Source organism: Lemur catta, chromosome 15 (assembly GCF_020740605.2).
Source record: "Lemur catta isolate mLemCat1 chromosome 15, mLemCat1.pri, whole genome shotgun sequence".
Taxonomy (NCBI): domain Eukaryota; kingdom Metazoa; phylum Chordata; class Mammalia; order Primates; family Lemuridae; genus Lemur; species Lemur catta.
The window spans coordinates 9188533-9203410 of record NC_059142.1 but is presented as its reverse complement, the minus strand read 5'-3'; the positions used below and the strand labels follow the sequence as shown (position 1 = coordinate 9203410).

Here is a 14878-nt window from a genome sequence, read left to right as displayed (position 1 = left end):
CTTTGTCCCCAGTTCCTGGCACATAACTCCTAAAACCCTTGGAATTTCCTGAGTAATAGGAGTGTCTTTCATTCTTCATAATGAGCCCCTCTGATCACACCTGAGTTTATGCTGATGTGGTGACTTGGGGTGGGGCCCCTAGGTAGCCCAGGTTGGGGCAGCCAACCACCAAGAAGAGCAAGTTATTAGAGGGTGAGAGGGTTGGAACTGTGAGCCCCACTCGCCAACCTCCAGGGGGCCCGGCAGAGGCTGCGGATAAAGCTCTACAACTCTTGAACAACCAGATTTGATGAGCTCATGGGTTGCTGAACATGTGAGGTACTGGGGGTGGCACGGCCAGCAAGGGCACGGAAGCGGCACGCCCCTTCCCCATACCTCTCCTACACATCCCCTCATCTGGCTGTTCGCCTGTATCCTTCATGATATCCCTTATAATAAACGGGTAAACGTAGCGAGTGCTTTCCTGAGTTCTACGAGCCATCCTAGCAAATTAATCAAACCCAAGGAGTGGGCAGTGGGAATCCCAATTTATAGCTGGCCAATCAGAAGTACAGGTGACACTACTTGGCATCAGAAGTGGGGGGCAGTCCTGTGGGACTGAGCCCTTAACCTGTGGGATCTGGCTCCAACTGCAGGAAGACTGTGTCACACTGAATTGAACTGTAAGAGACGCAGCCATGTCCACCTGCTGGCGAACTGGCTTAGTGTTTGGGGAAACCACCCCACCGATCAAGCCCAGGCAGCGTTCTGTGCTGTGTGCGTGTAGAGAAACAGTGTGGAGAGTGAGCAGAGAGTCCATTTTTTCCTTCAGACTCAGGCTCCAGCCAGACCTGCTAAATCAGAAACTGCATTTTAATAGAAGCCCCAGGTGCTGTGGGGGCACGTCAGTGTTGAGGAAGCAGTGGTCTGACCCCCCACGTACGGCTGATGTGCCCATACCAGAAGACAGGCCCCACGTATTTGGAACCCTCTTTATAATATGAAAATGTTGGTCTGAGTCAGATTGGACTTTGTTTTGAGCATGTCCTTGATTATCAACTGCTCCTCAACGCGGTTGTATTTTCACTTCAAGCACAACAAATGCTCGTAGCGATTTATCAATAAACACTTCATAAATGAGAACGGTAGACTCAAACTAAATTCAAAGTTTTCCTACTTCTATTCCTGAATTATACTACAAATCAGAAACAAATGGCTCAATAACACTCTTCCATGAGCCACTGCTAAAATAAGAATCCTCTCTCATGATTGAATTAGGACAAGGACTCATTTCTGTAGAATTTTTAAAATAGCATCTCTAAATAATTTTTACAACTTAGTTTTTTTGTTGACTAACCCGGGAGTTCTCTGTGCATTTGACAAGCAAATGAGAAGGGAGGAGGAATTAAGGCATCAGAGAAAGAGAAAAGGATGCTAAATGCCTAGAAAGTTTCAACAGAAAACCTGAAGTGTGAACCTGAGTCTCTTGAAAGAGGTCACCTGGCAGAGCACCCTGGAGGGGAGAGCCATCCCCATGGGCTCCCCAAGGAAGAGCTGCTGACCTCAGCTCCACGCCTTGGCTGTATCCACTGAACCCTGCAGAAAGCATGGCACATAGTAGGCGCTCACATATAAAAATTTATTTTTGTTGAACCCAAGGTTGTGACAGATGTACTTATCAGGCAGGAAAAAAAAAATCACAGGGCATCAGGTATAAAATGACTACATTTGTTTAAAAATGTAGATCAAGTATCTACTAGTGTGCCCAGCAGTGTGCTAGACGCTAAGATAGCTTAAGGGAGGCAGGAAGCCAATTTGGAAGAATAAGAGCTAACGATGGCTCTCAGGAGCTAAGGGCACCTACTGAAGTCTGCGCCGTGGACTCTTCGCAGCATCGATCCAGGAAATTCGTTTTGAGAAGCCTTGTTCTAGAAGCATTAAATTCAGCTTAAAAGGCACTGCTCTAGGTGTGACAATAGAAGACTGAAATGGAAACAGACTGGAAATGGGGCATCCCATGAGTGACTGTCCATGTGGGGGACAATGGAGCGATCCCCGTAGATTCAGCTTGCTCCTTTTCTCCTTCCAAGCACATTAGGATTGCATTTTCTCACTCCCTTGAAGTTAGGTGTGGCTGTGCTTTAGAAAATGAAATACAAACACAAGTGTCATGTGTCATTCCCCGGCAAAAGCTTTAAGAACCATGTGCTGTTTAACATGGTCCCCGGCAAGATTCCAGGTAGCGGTTGCTCTGTCATCCTGGGTCCTGAAGGGTCTCGCAGCCCCAAACCAACTCACGAAACACTTGCAGTGTGAGCAAGAAAGAGACCACGCTCTTTTAACCACTGAGGTTTTGGGGTTGCTTATTATGGCAGCATATCCTCACTCATCCTGACTGATACAACGTACACACCCCAATGTCACCGTTTTCAGAACATTTCTGTTACTCCTCATTCAGAACCGCTCAAGCTCATGATTACTTGAGGGTGGTCCTCTTTTTTTTTTTTTTTCTTTTACCCTGAACAGCATTACTTAACTCAATCACCATCTTCGTTCATGAAACTTCACTCCCATAGTCATCTGATTTTTTCCCTTCCTTATTTCCTCGGTTCTGCAGATTTCCTCATGTATTTACGCTGTTATCTCTTCCCACCGTATGCTTTTTGGTAAGCTGCCTTAAAACCTATTTGCGACAAGGTGATAGACAGATAGTCATGTGAACAGACACACCAGACTTGGCTTTCAAATGAATTTTGGCTGTTTCCAAAAAAATCAAATCCACCCCTCAAAAGATAAAGATTTGCTGTTACTGAGGATGTTTAAAAGAATGTGGCCCTGAGCCAGCATGTATTCCTTCAACCTATTCTTTCCACAAAAGGATACTTAAGAAATGCTCGGTACACACAGTCCCTGCTTTTAAAAAGCAATCCATTTCTGGACATGCCATCTCTTTCTGCCTCCTCGTAAGGAGAAATTCGTATCCTGCTAACTCCACGAAAACATTTAGCATCTACTGTTAAAACTCAGTTTCAATATAATTATTCAGCCCTTTCTGTTTGTGCAACCTTGTGCTAAGCACAGGTGAGCCTGATTTTAACCAGTTCCTCCTGGTGGACATTCCGATGGTGGCCAGTCTCATGCTATTAGAGGCTGTGCTGCTGCAGGCACTCTGATGTTTACAGCTTACCTCTCAGATGCTTCCTGATTCGAAATTTCTAGAAGAGGAATTGCTAGGTCGGAGGACACTTGCAAGGTATAGTGCCAAACTGCACTCCAGGGAGCACAAAACCATTTTCCTATCCCCTGTCAATATCTATTCTTTTCTTTTTTTTTGACATTTTTCTTTAAAGCTATCTTTCATATTAAATTTGTAATTCTTTGATTACTAAATATGAGAGACTAAATATGTTGAGGACTTTGCATGTCTTTTATTATGAAGTGTCTATCCATGTTCTTTGCCCATTCTTATAAGTGTTCCTCTTTGTTTTTTTGAGGGGGGTTAAAAATAATTTACAAAAAGCACTTTCTGCATTAAGGACATTAACTTTTCCCAAACTTTTATTTGCCTTTTACCTCACTGTTTAAAGGAAGAGGTCTCTAGCGGCAGAATGAAGGCTCAACAGATGCGAAAAATACAACAGGGAAAGTGCATCACAACTGACCTGCAAGAGGTGAGATCCCTCGAGCCCCCCACCTCCACCCCAGTCAACCCAGCGGCATGACCTGCTGCCTCTACCTGCAAAATACGTTCCAAATCCATCCACCTCTCACCATCTCCCCTCCCACCACCCTGCTCCAAGCTTCCTAACTGGTCTCCTCACTTCCTTCCCTGCCCTCTTCAAATCCACCCTACAGGCCAGATGAGCTTTCCAGAACAAATCAGAACATGCCACCTCCTTCAATCAAATCCAGGACTTTTCTACTGCTGCATCTAGAAAACGATCCAGCTCCTCACGTCCTGTCACCTGTCCCCCTCTCAGGCACATCCTCAACCTCTCATGCCCTTGCTCACCACTCCCTACCATCCTGGAATATTCTGGTCCTTTCAAACATATCGAGCACACTTCCCTATTCAGGGTTATGTGCATCTGCAGTCCCCTCTGCCTCAAATTATTTTCCCCCAAATACTCACACGGCTGTCTTCTTTTGCATCCTTAGGTGTCTAGTCACATATCACCTCCTTAGAGGAGGCTTCCCTAACTGCCTATTGGAACACCCAACTCCCCACTCTATCACAGTATCCTGTTTTATGGGCCCCATACCACCTTGAAATTATCTAATTTTTTGCTAGTTTACCAGCTCCCTAACTGGAAGAACTAGAAGGTTGGCTTCTTTTCTATGTCAGTCACTAGTTTACCTCTAGCACTTGCCACAGGGCTCACAGCCCATCGCAGGCGCTCAGTGAGTGACTGCAGAATGAATGGACAAATAGGAAGTGGCAAACTCCATTCAGCCCATGAGCTAGGAATGCTTTTTACGTTTGTAAATGGTTGAAAGCAAAATCAAAGGAAGAATAAGGCTTCATAGCACATGAAAATTACAACAAATTCAAAAATTTCAGTATCCATAAATAAAGTTTTATCGGAACAGAGGCATGCCCGTTGGTTTTCGGATTATCTGTGGCTGCTTTGGCACTACAGCAGCAGAGCTGAGGAGTTGTGACAGAGACCATATGGGGTGCGCTCACCGCTTCTCGCTGCCGCTGGCGCGCCGCAAATCACAGCGAAGCAGCTATAACTCAGTTGTGCCTCGTGGCCTGCAAAGCCTAAAATGTTTCCTGGCCTCTTACAGAAACGATTTGTCAATGCAAGTTAAGTAGGAGAAGGCTTTAAGAGATGTTTTTAAGGCAGAAGGGACAAGGCTTGCTCACCTACTGCATAGGAGAGGAAAGGTACGGAGGGAGGTGTCAGGCAGATGGTGGTGACATTCACTAAGATTTGGAGGGTGGAGGGGGAAGGCAGCGGAGAGAGGAGAGAGGTGGTTAAGTTTAGTTTTGACACGTGAAATCTGAGTACCTGGGGGCTGCATCCGGATCCCAGCTTGCCGCTTGAGAACCAGGAAGTTAAACTAATAAGACGAATTTTTATCAGATGGGAAAGAAGACACTAAATGTGAAAAAAGGAGGTGGGTGGGTCCTCTTAAGACTCCACAAAAACTTCTCACAATTCATCCGCCTATTGCGTCTAAACTTTCGCAATGTCACCCCATGCTCTGGGTCTGCCAAAGGAAAAGCCAGACAGACCCACTGGTCACCATTTCCACTTCTCACCAGAGGTCTAAACACCACCCCAGACGCCGTGCCTTGCCTTGCCTTGCCGATGCAGGGAGGGAGAGGAATACGCTCATTTTGCATTTAACTTCAGAGGAATCACAGTCCAGACATTCTGTTAGAAAGCTCGTCAGGCATCGCCTTGCTGCTGTGAGTAATAAGGGAGCAAGCTGCAGGAACAATGTCCCCTGCGGTGGCCTGATAATAGTCATAATACCTGACGTGTGTACAAGACTTCCTGGTTTACCAAACATTTTCTTTCCCAAGCAAAGTGGGGCCCAGCGTCCGTGTTCACAGATAAGGTCTACCTCACCACTAGATAAAAGCTGGGCTTTTGCGGGCTGGGAAGAGTACAAGAAGGGCAGCCTCTCGTTCATGTTTCTAAGGTGGTAACAGACATCAGAGCTTCACACGGTGGTGAAGGGATGTCAAGGATTCCTGCCGACTTGTTGCTAAGGGAACTTTTGTGAAGATGCCCTGAAGCCGCAGAATCCATAAGCCCTGCCCATTGCTTTAAAGTCCTGTGGGGGGGCCACTTGACAAGTCCAGCACACAAGCCTGGCAAGGGGCGGTGGCTCCTTCTGAGTAGAAGCCGACAGAGTGGGGGCGGGGGGCGAAGGTCAGTTTTCAAACAGCAGGAGCTGCAAATACAGGCCACAGCCCCCAGATCAAAAAAGCAGGATGACTTAGTGAAGATGTCAGAAAGCACCTTGTTCTTCTCGGTCACAATCACATACCCCATGAGCCACCAGCTCTAATTACACCTTTTGTGAACAAAGTTGATGACTGCCTGAAAAAACACTGGCATGAGGGACAAGGTCATACCCATTTTAGGTGATTTTCATGTTACAGAAAGAAAAGCCCTGTATTAAAATCAATTTGTGTAACGTAGCAAGCATCTCCTAGACGTCAGGCAGCTCAGATACACTGTGTCTATTAATCACCAGCCCGGAACAGCCCTGGCCTGAAAAAGGCTGGGCTAGTATGTCAACGGCTTAGTGGACAGGCCCAGGGCCAGGCAAATCTGATTTCAAATTCCAGCTGCATTATTTATTGTGTGGCCTTTATAAAGAAACCTCTGGTGTCTTAAAAAAAAAAAAAAAGAATCCTCCCAGGATTGCAATAGAGAATCTCCGAACAGAACGGCCAAGTCTCTGCATTTTACCTCCCTCTGGGAGCTCTCTCTCTCATCAGTCTGTCCTGGCACTACCTCCCCTCTAATGGATCCTCTGTCCCATGTGTGTTCTCGCTGCCATTCTGAGGCAGCTAGTCTGCAAAATGGCCCTCAAAAAACCACGGCTCCCCTGTATCCACACCTGTATCCACCTCCCTTCCAAACTCACTCTGGACTGGTCCTGTGACTCACTTTGCCAAGAGAGTGTGGCAGAAGTGATATGCCCGTTCTGGGCCTAAGCCTTAAGAATGCCCAGCAGTTTGTACCTTTGTGTTCTTGGAAGCCAGCTACCATGTAAGAATTCCAACTAAGTTGCTGAACAGAAGAGCCATGTGGAAGGCCGTGGAGGATGAGACGCCACATGGAGAGAGAGGCTACATGGAAGAATACCAAGGCACAAAGCAGATAAGTGAAGATGCCACGTTGAAGGCTGCAGCCTCGTCGAGCCTCCAGGACTCCAGCGCCAGCCACCATCTGACTCCAACCGCATGGGAGACACCAAGACAGATCAGCAGAAGAACTGCACAGCTGAGCCCTGTCAACCCACAGAATCATGTAAGATAATCAATTGTTGTTTTGAGACACTAAGTTTTAGGGTGGCTTGTTACAAAGCAATAGATAAAACATTCCTTAATTATCCATAGCACAGCCCACTCCCTCTCACAGCCATTCCTTGTAAACTCCTGAAGCACAATCACATGAACCCAAAATGGAGAGCAGAGGGTAGAGAGGAACTCAAGTTCAAGGATGATCCTTTGCAGCCATCCTAGTTTCTCTAGCAAATAACATTATATTCTACTAGTACCTCTGAGGTCCAGACTTTCCAGCCAGATCCTGGATTCTAAGAACAGCACCTAGTTCAAGAAAATCTCTATTTTGTTTGCATTCCAATCTTATTACCCCCCTGAATTTTTTCTCTCCAGTCAAGGTGATAGCAGACTACAAAGAATTCCTGGGCCCTGTTAGCCCCTCCAGCCATTGGACCTGTCTAGCCATTGGGTCTGTCCTTGTACCAAGTCTGACTTTTCTTTTCTAGCTGCTCTTGTCTAAGGGTCCCTACATCTCATAGCCAGCTGTGGGCCTTGGCTATTAGGCCTCATCGCTTTTTGAGGGAAAAGGGATCGTCCCCTCCTCCTGGCACCCTTTAAAGGGCTGCACCACCCCCTGAGTAGGCAGGATCCTGTGGCCAGAGTCCCTGGGCCTACCAGAGCTCTCCACACTTCTCTGCTGTGCTGAGGTTCTCTTGTAAACCAGGTGTGTGCTGCACCTTTCCACCATTTCCTTAGAATCTTGATCAAAGAGATTTCCCAGATAACAAGGACCTCCACTGAGCTGGCCTCCTCCCAGGGGCTGGCTGGCCACCAGGGCAGATCTAGAGGCCCTCTCAAAGTCAGCTTCCACTCCCCTCCATGGCGTATGCTTCCGGCAAAGCCAGGATCTCTCAGTTCCCCTTTCTTCATCTGAACAAGAAAGAAATCCGTGGGGAGTGTCCATTTTGCACAGTTCTTGATATTACTCTTTTCATCAGAGGACAAAAGGTCCACTTGCATAGGAAATATGTTGGAGGTGCCATTCTCAACAGTGTACCCACAATCCCATCTCTCCCCAAGCGGGCTAGTGTAGTCCATCTGTCTGTACTTGTCCCAACAGCTGCCCTGGCCTTCTAGACTCCATGGCCCCCAGCAAGCTTGGAGCCAGGCACCCCACTGACTGGCCTCCTATGAGGTTTACCCCCTCCAGCACCCATGGGCCCCTTCTCCAGTCTCATGATTCCATATGCTGGCCAGTCTACCCACCCGCTGGGTAGCTGTGCATTCTCTAACTAACCAAGTCTGTGTCTGAGGACTCACCTTCTCCCAAGGGGCTCTACCTGCATATCCTCTATCCCTTCCCAGCCCTCAGCCTTAATGTCCAGCTTGCTCATGTAGAAGGTTCCCAGACACCAAGCATCTGACCCACGATCCTCCTTGTTGAAACTCCATCTGCTTTTGGCCCTAAGAAAATCCTCATTAATTACTTAGGTCACAGGACTCAGGCCCACCCCAGCTGGCTCTGAATGAAACCAAACTTCAGGGTTAGCAGAGATGCTCCAAGTGACTCCCAGATGCAAGTGCCCTCATTCTAGCCTCCCTAACGGATGCTGTCACCAGCATGCGACCTCAGGGGCAGCACCTGCCCACTTCCACACGGATCTGGCCCCTACCCTCACTTGCCTTTTAGCACAATTGAGCCCAGGCTATCATGTTTACAAGAGGCACAGGCACAGGGGTTGCTATTCAGCCATCTGAGCCGCTAACCAAATATGTAAGCATTACTCACTGGGTACCTGACTTCACCTCTCGTATTCAGTTTGCTTGTCTGTCAAATGGGGAAAGTACCTCATCCTGCACAGAGCAGTCAGGGGAACTGGTGACAATGTATGTACTATGCCTAGTGCCTAGTAGGTCCTCAACCAAACACAGTCCCATCTCAAGGGTACTGCTCATCCTGACGGGCACATCTGTTGCAAGTTACCAGTCGGGAGTGGTGTGAGAGGCCCTTAGGCAGCAGAGATTTCCTAAGCATGTATATGCCAGGGGATGTGACTGGCACACCAAGACTGTCTCAGCTGTTGCTTCTGCTTGTCCCCTGGGCCTGGTCCATCCTCCCTTTCCCCAAAGAAAAGGCAAAGCCACTCCACTCCGGCCTGCACCCACCCAGCCTCACCCCCACCCAAAACACAGCCAGCTGAGTCCAGCCAGAGGTGGTCCTCACCGGACAGACATCCGCCAGCCAAATTTCCACATCAGTATTTCCTGGAAAAATGTGGCCACCAAAAGAACTCCCAAAATATGTATCTCTCCCAGGGTTTCTGAGCTAGAAACAAGGAGGCTCCGGTCTTCTCTTTCTTTTACTTGTGAATCTCAGGAAAGGTGTGGGGAGAGCCAAGCCAGGGAGCCCACGTGAGCCTCTCCTACAGGCTCTCCATGTTCAGAACCAGAAGGGTTCCAGGGATATAATCTGCTGACAGCCCATGGAGGCTCATTCTAGCAGCCCCTAAACTTTGCTCAAAGGCTACTCCTCCATTCGGGAGGGATTTTGTTGTTATCTGCTGGACCTGAAAGAAATGCAATGTACCTTTACAAGGCTTAGGCTCTATTTCTGACCATGGTGCCACGTGTTGTCGCCTTATAACCATTTCACCCTTCTCTTTCTTTTTCCCCTGATAAGTTGTATAAAGCATTTTCAGTCAAAATTTGCTACTTTGTTCTTTGTGAAGTAGGTCAGGGATTAAATTATAAATAAATTCAGTCTCCATGATTTGAGCAGTGTTTTACCAGAGTATTTATGTATACTTACACAACTGAGGGTAACTGCTAATTTAGTCATTACAAAAATCCTAGGGTCAGACAGTCTTTTTGTAAAGAGGATGGCCTGTAAGGTCACCTCCTCTCCCCCCACCCACCCCACCAAAGGACTTCAGAAACTTCGGATCTCGCCTCTCAGGCTGTGATCACGAGCTCAGTGATTAGAGGACAGCGAGGCCTCACACTGTCACCCAGACAATAAACAGCCAGCCGACCTGGCTCAGCAGGTCCTGTGCAGCCCTGGGGCCAGGCCAGAACCCCAAGAACAGGCCACTCTCAGGTTCTGAGCTTCAGCCTGGGGAAGCTGGACCAGGGGAGGGGGCGATGGCTGGGGCTGCGGAACCCCCGAGATCAAGCCTGCTGAAGGGGCTCAGGCTGCCGGCCAGCAGGCTCGGCTGACCAGCAAGTGGGCGGCTCCGAGGCGGCCAGGCAGCCTGACCCGGGGCAGCACGACCGTCCAAGGATCGGCAGGCTCTGGGCTCCTGGGTGGAGACGCGGGGCCGAGTCGGTGCCACTTCTCAGACCCGATCCTCCTTGCATCTTCCCAAGCCCGCTGGACTTCGGGAGCCCTTCGCCGGCCCCTGCCACTGCCGGGAACGCGCCGCCCGCTCCAGAACTCTCACAGGCAACAAGTTCTCGCTTTCTCAAAGCGGCCACGATGTGCTCGGGAGGCCCGGCGCGAGGGGGGCGCTCCCGGCGAGCCCGCGCTGCCCACGCCCCGAGGGGCGCCCGCTGCCTTCGCTGCCCCCAGGAGCGCGGAGCTACAGGTCGCACCGGCAGCGCTGTCCCCGGGGCGCTCCTCGGACAGGGACGCTGCGGCATCCCCAGTGTGGGCAACAGGTATGAGAGAGCGCGGAGGACCGCAGCCCCGGGTCTTCCAGCCCCAGCCCTCGCCCCTTACCTCCAGCAACTGCACGTAGCTCGCCGGGAACCAGCCGCGGAGCCCGTCCTCCTTCTCGCCTTCCCACCAGCCGCCGTCCGGGACCTGCAGCAGCGTGATCAGCTCGCCCGCGGCGAAGCGCAGCCCCTGGCCGTGCCGCTCCCCGGAGAAGGGGTACAGGGTCCGGCAGCGGGCGCCGGACATGGCCTTGGCGCCCGGGTTCACAGCGCAGCCTGCATCCCTGCCGAGCCCCGCGTGCTGGGCAGCGGCCCCGCGGGCTCCCAGGCGCCCGGCGCTCCGGGCGCGCGCCGTCTCGGGGGTGCGCGGGGGTCCCCGGGCAGGCGAGGGACGCGCGCCCCGCTCAGGGAAGCGGAGATTCGCCGGCTTCGGAGAGCGAGTGGCGACGCCCCCGGGCCGGGCAGCTCGCAGATCCAGGCTCTAGGCGGGGGGGGCGGGGGCGGGGCTCAGGGGGAGGAGACCGAGGCGCCGCGGGCTCCGGAGACAACTTCCCGGGGACGCGGAACGCGGGCTGCCGCCCGGGGCCGGGGCCGCCCTGGCGCGCGGAAATGCGCAGCTCCCTCGGGAGGTGGGACCCGGAGCATCCCCCTCGGCAGGACTCCGCCGCGAGCAGGGAGGGGCCGGGCATCCGCGGAGAGGGGCTGGCGGCCGGGTGGCCGGGCGGGGGCTGTCGCGGAGGGAGGGGGCGGGGCTCGGGCGGCCACGCCCGCCGAGGGCTGGGCGCTCCCTCGCAGAGGCGGCAGGTCACCGGGGAGAGGGGCTCCCGCTCGCACCCCCGCCCCCGGGGGCCGCGGGAATGGAAACGCCCCTCTGTGCCGGCTTTGTAGGCCAGGTGGCTGGGGGCGGCCGGGCACCTCCTTCGCGGTGTCTGTGAGAGAATGTGTTCGTGGCCGTCATTGTAGTCGTTGAACCTGGGGTTGAACTTGACTCACCGGAAACCGAACAACGGGTGAAAGACAGGTTTGAAGCCTGGCGCCTGAGCCGGCCAGCCGGGTGCGCAGCGTGTCACAGCCGAGGAACCGAGCCGGGAGGAGACAGACAGAGTCGGAGTTGTAGAATTGGTAGCAGTCAATGGGAACAAATGGAGGAAAGGCGAACTGTGAGAGCAACAGTCTCCGCCGCTTTGCGTGCAAAGGGAAGGCCAACCCAGGGTACCAGACCTCCTGAAATAGAGATTGGCCACCTGAGGAGGCCACACTCATTTAGTCAGTCAACAAACAGTAGGAGGCTGCCATGTTCCATGCAATGTGCCAGGTGCTACAAAGATCATTTGGACAAGTCCCTTCTCTCCAGGGACCAGCGGACCTGGGTGCTGAAGAAAGTTGACCTTGAATTGATGGTACACGAGTAAAAGAAAGCTTGGTTTCTTTGCTATTCCACTCCATAGGAAAAATTAAAGTATAATACATGTCCTAAACTGTAAACAGCTGGACCCTTTAATTTCTCTGTATACCTCTAACTGCCCATTCATGCCTCTTGCTCAGTAACATTTTATGGCTCCCTTATTGCCTATTAAATTTGGGACAAACTTCTCAGCCTGTGCATTTTAGCCTTCTCTAGCCTCCTCTCTCACTGTGCCTGCCTAGATACCCATTACACAACCAGTCAGATGGGCTACAAGAGCCTTAAGATCTTGCACACCTGTTTATGCTTTGAATCAGACCTTGGCATGGGGCCTTTCACCTAGTTCAGTGGTTGTCCACCCCGGCTGCACATTGGAATTACCTAAGTAAGTTTTTAAAAATACTTATGCCCAGGCCCGCCTCAGCTTTGAGAGTCACTGTTGAGCAGTAGTCTGCATTTAAGTCATTTCACCTGAGCAGCCTCAGCCTGGTCTCTGGCCATGGGCAAGGTGACAAACGCAGATTGTTTATGATTTTCCATCAATTGCAAATTTACAAACATTTGCTAGACCAGAAACATGGGGAAACAAACCCTTTATCACAGTCACCACTAAGAGTCCCTTAGAGCAGAGCTGCATAATTTGACGTTGAAAACAGTCACTAAAAGTAACTGGCCTAATTCAGTTTTAGAAGGGCTACAATTTCCTGTATCAGGGAAATACGTGACTTTCAGCAGGCTGTCCTCAGGCATCGTACCTGATGATGTGGCCTGCATCAGAGCAGGACAGCTGATCTAGAGCCATCCTGCAACCCAGAATCCTCTATAGTGCCTGTGAGCAACTTTTGCTCCAGTTTGGACTTGAGAAATCTCAGCCTACACAGCATGCCATATGCTTGAGCTCCAAACGACCCACCTCAAACATTCCTGCAGCACCAAAATGGATAATGGCTGTCAATTTCTTCAATTATTTCATTTCATTCCTGTAGTCCTGGGGGCTGATGAGGTGATTATTGCCTCCAGTTTATAGGTGAAGACACTGGATTCGGAGGGTGTGACTTGCACACCATCGTACAGCCAGTCAACAGCAGAATCAGGTTTGAACTCAGGTCTGGCTTCATATACATTGAGTGCTGCTTCCTGTAGTCCACTGGAGTCAGGAAACGTGTATCCTTGGCTAACTCACAAGCAACATCTTAAGAAAAGGCTCCCTGGCGATACCCAACGTCAGTCTTGATAGAAACTAAACTGGACTGGGAGTTAGTGGAACACCTATTTGTGATCTTTTAGCAATCAAGTAATCTCAGACAAGTCTCCCAATACTTTTGGGTCTATTTTTCCTTCTGCAATTGGTGATTGAGTCCATTAACTGGAATATGGGACTAGAGACAGTTAAACGTAGTTAGCGGTTAAATGTATTTGCTCTGGACTGCCTATATTCAAACCCCAGTTCTACCACTTTCTAGCTGTGTGCCCTTAGGCAATGTACTTTACCCCTCTGAGCTTCATTTCCTACAGCATTAAAAGAAGATTATAATCTACACATGTATAGTGAACTTATGTTTGACAAAGTTGCCAGGAACATGCAGTGGGGAAAGGGCAGTCTCTTCAATAAATGGTGCTGGGAAAACTGGATATCCATATGCAGAAGAATGAACTGAACCCTTATCTTTTGCCATATGCAAAACTCAAATCAAAATGGATTAAAGACTTAAATCTGAGACCTGAAACTATGAAACTACTAAAAGAAAACATTGGGGAAATGCTTCAGGACATTGGTCTGGGCAAGGACTTCTTGAATAAATACCCTCAAAGCACAGGCAACAAAAGCAAAATTGGACAAATAGGATCATGTCAAGCTTAAAAGCTGCTGCATAGCAAAGGGAGCAATCAACAAAGTGAAGAGACAACCCACCGAATGGAAGAATATATTTGCAAATTACTCATCTGACAAGGGACTAATAACTAGGATATTAGTTTTACATATATATGTATGTATATATGGAGCTCCAACAACTCAATAGGAAAAAAATCAAATAATCCAATTAAAGAATGGGAAAAGGATCCGAATAGACATTTCTCAAAAGAAGACATAAAAATGGCCAGCAGGTATATGAAAAAATGCTCAACATCATTAGTCATCAGAGAAATGCAAATCAAAGCTACAATGGGATCTCTCACTCCAATTAAAATGGCTCTTATCAAAAAGACAGCAATAATGAATGCTGGCGAGGATGAGGAAAAAGGGGAACCCCCGTATACTGTGGGTGGGAATGTAAATTAGTGCAGCCACTGCAGAGAACAGTATACAGGTTCCTCAAAAACCTAAAATTAGAACTACCATATGACCCAGCAATCTGACAGCTGGATATATATCTAAAGGAGGGGAATTCAGTATATTGAAATGTTTATTGCAGTACAATAGCTAAATTTTGGAATCACCCTAAGTGTCCATCAATGAGTGAATGGATAAAGAAATTGTGGTACATATACACGATGGAATATTATATAGCCACAAAAAAGAATGAAATCCTGCCATTTGTGACAACGTGGATGGAACTGTAGAACATTATGTTAAGTAAAATAAGCCAAGCACAGAAAGACAAATATTGCACATGTGGAAGCTAACTATTAAAAATAATTGATCTCATGGAGACAGAGAGTGGAATGGTGGTTACCAGAGGCTGGGAACGGTAGCGGAGAGGGGGGATAAAGTGAGGATGATTAATGGGTGCAAAAATAGTTAGATAGAATGAACAATATTTGATAACACAACCAAGTGATCATAATCAACAATAAATTAGGGTATATTCTAAAATAACTAAAAGTGAAATTGGAATTTTCCTAATACAAAGAGATGATAAATGCCT

The 14878-nt window shown here is 49.2% G+C and overlaps 1 protein-coding gene across 1 annotated transcript in view; it reads right to left on the bottom strand.

Annotated features, from left to right (window-relative positions):
- Positions 1 to 10993, bottom strand: part of GAS7 (growth arrest specific 7) — a 215244-nt gene extending 204251 nt beyond the window's left edge. The window contains exon 1 of the mRNA XM_045525988.1: positions 10671 to 10993. Coding sequence (XP_045381944.1) covers positions 10671 to 10853 — 183 coding nt within the window. The 5' untranslated portion in view covers positions 10854 to 10993. The remainder of the gene's footprint in view (positions 1 to 10670) is intronic.
- Positions 10994 to 14878: the final 3885 nt, after the last annotated feature.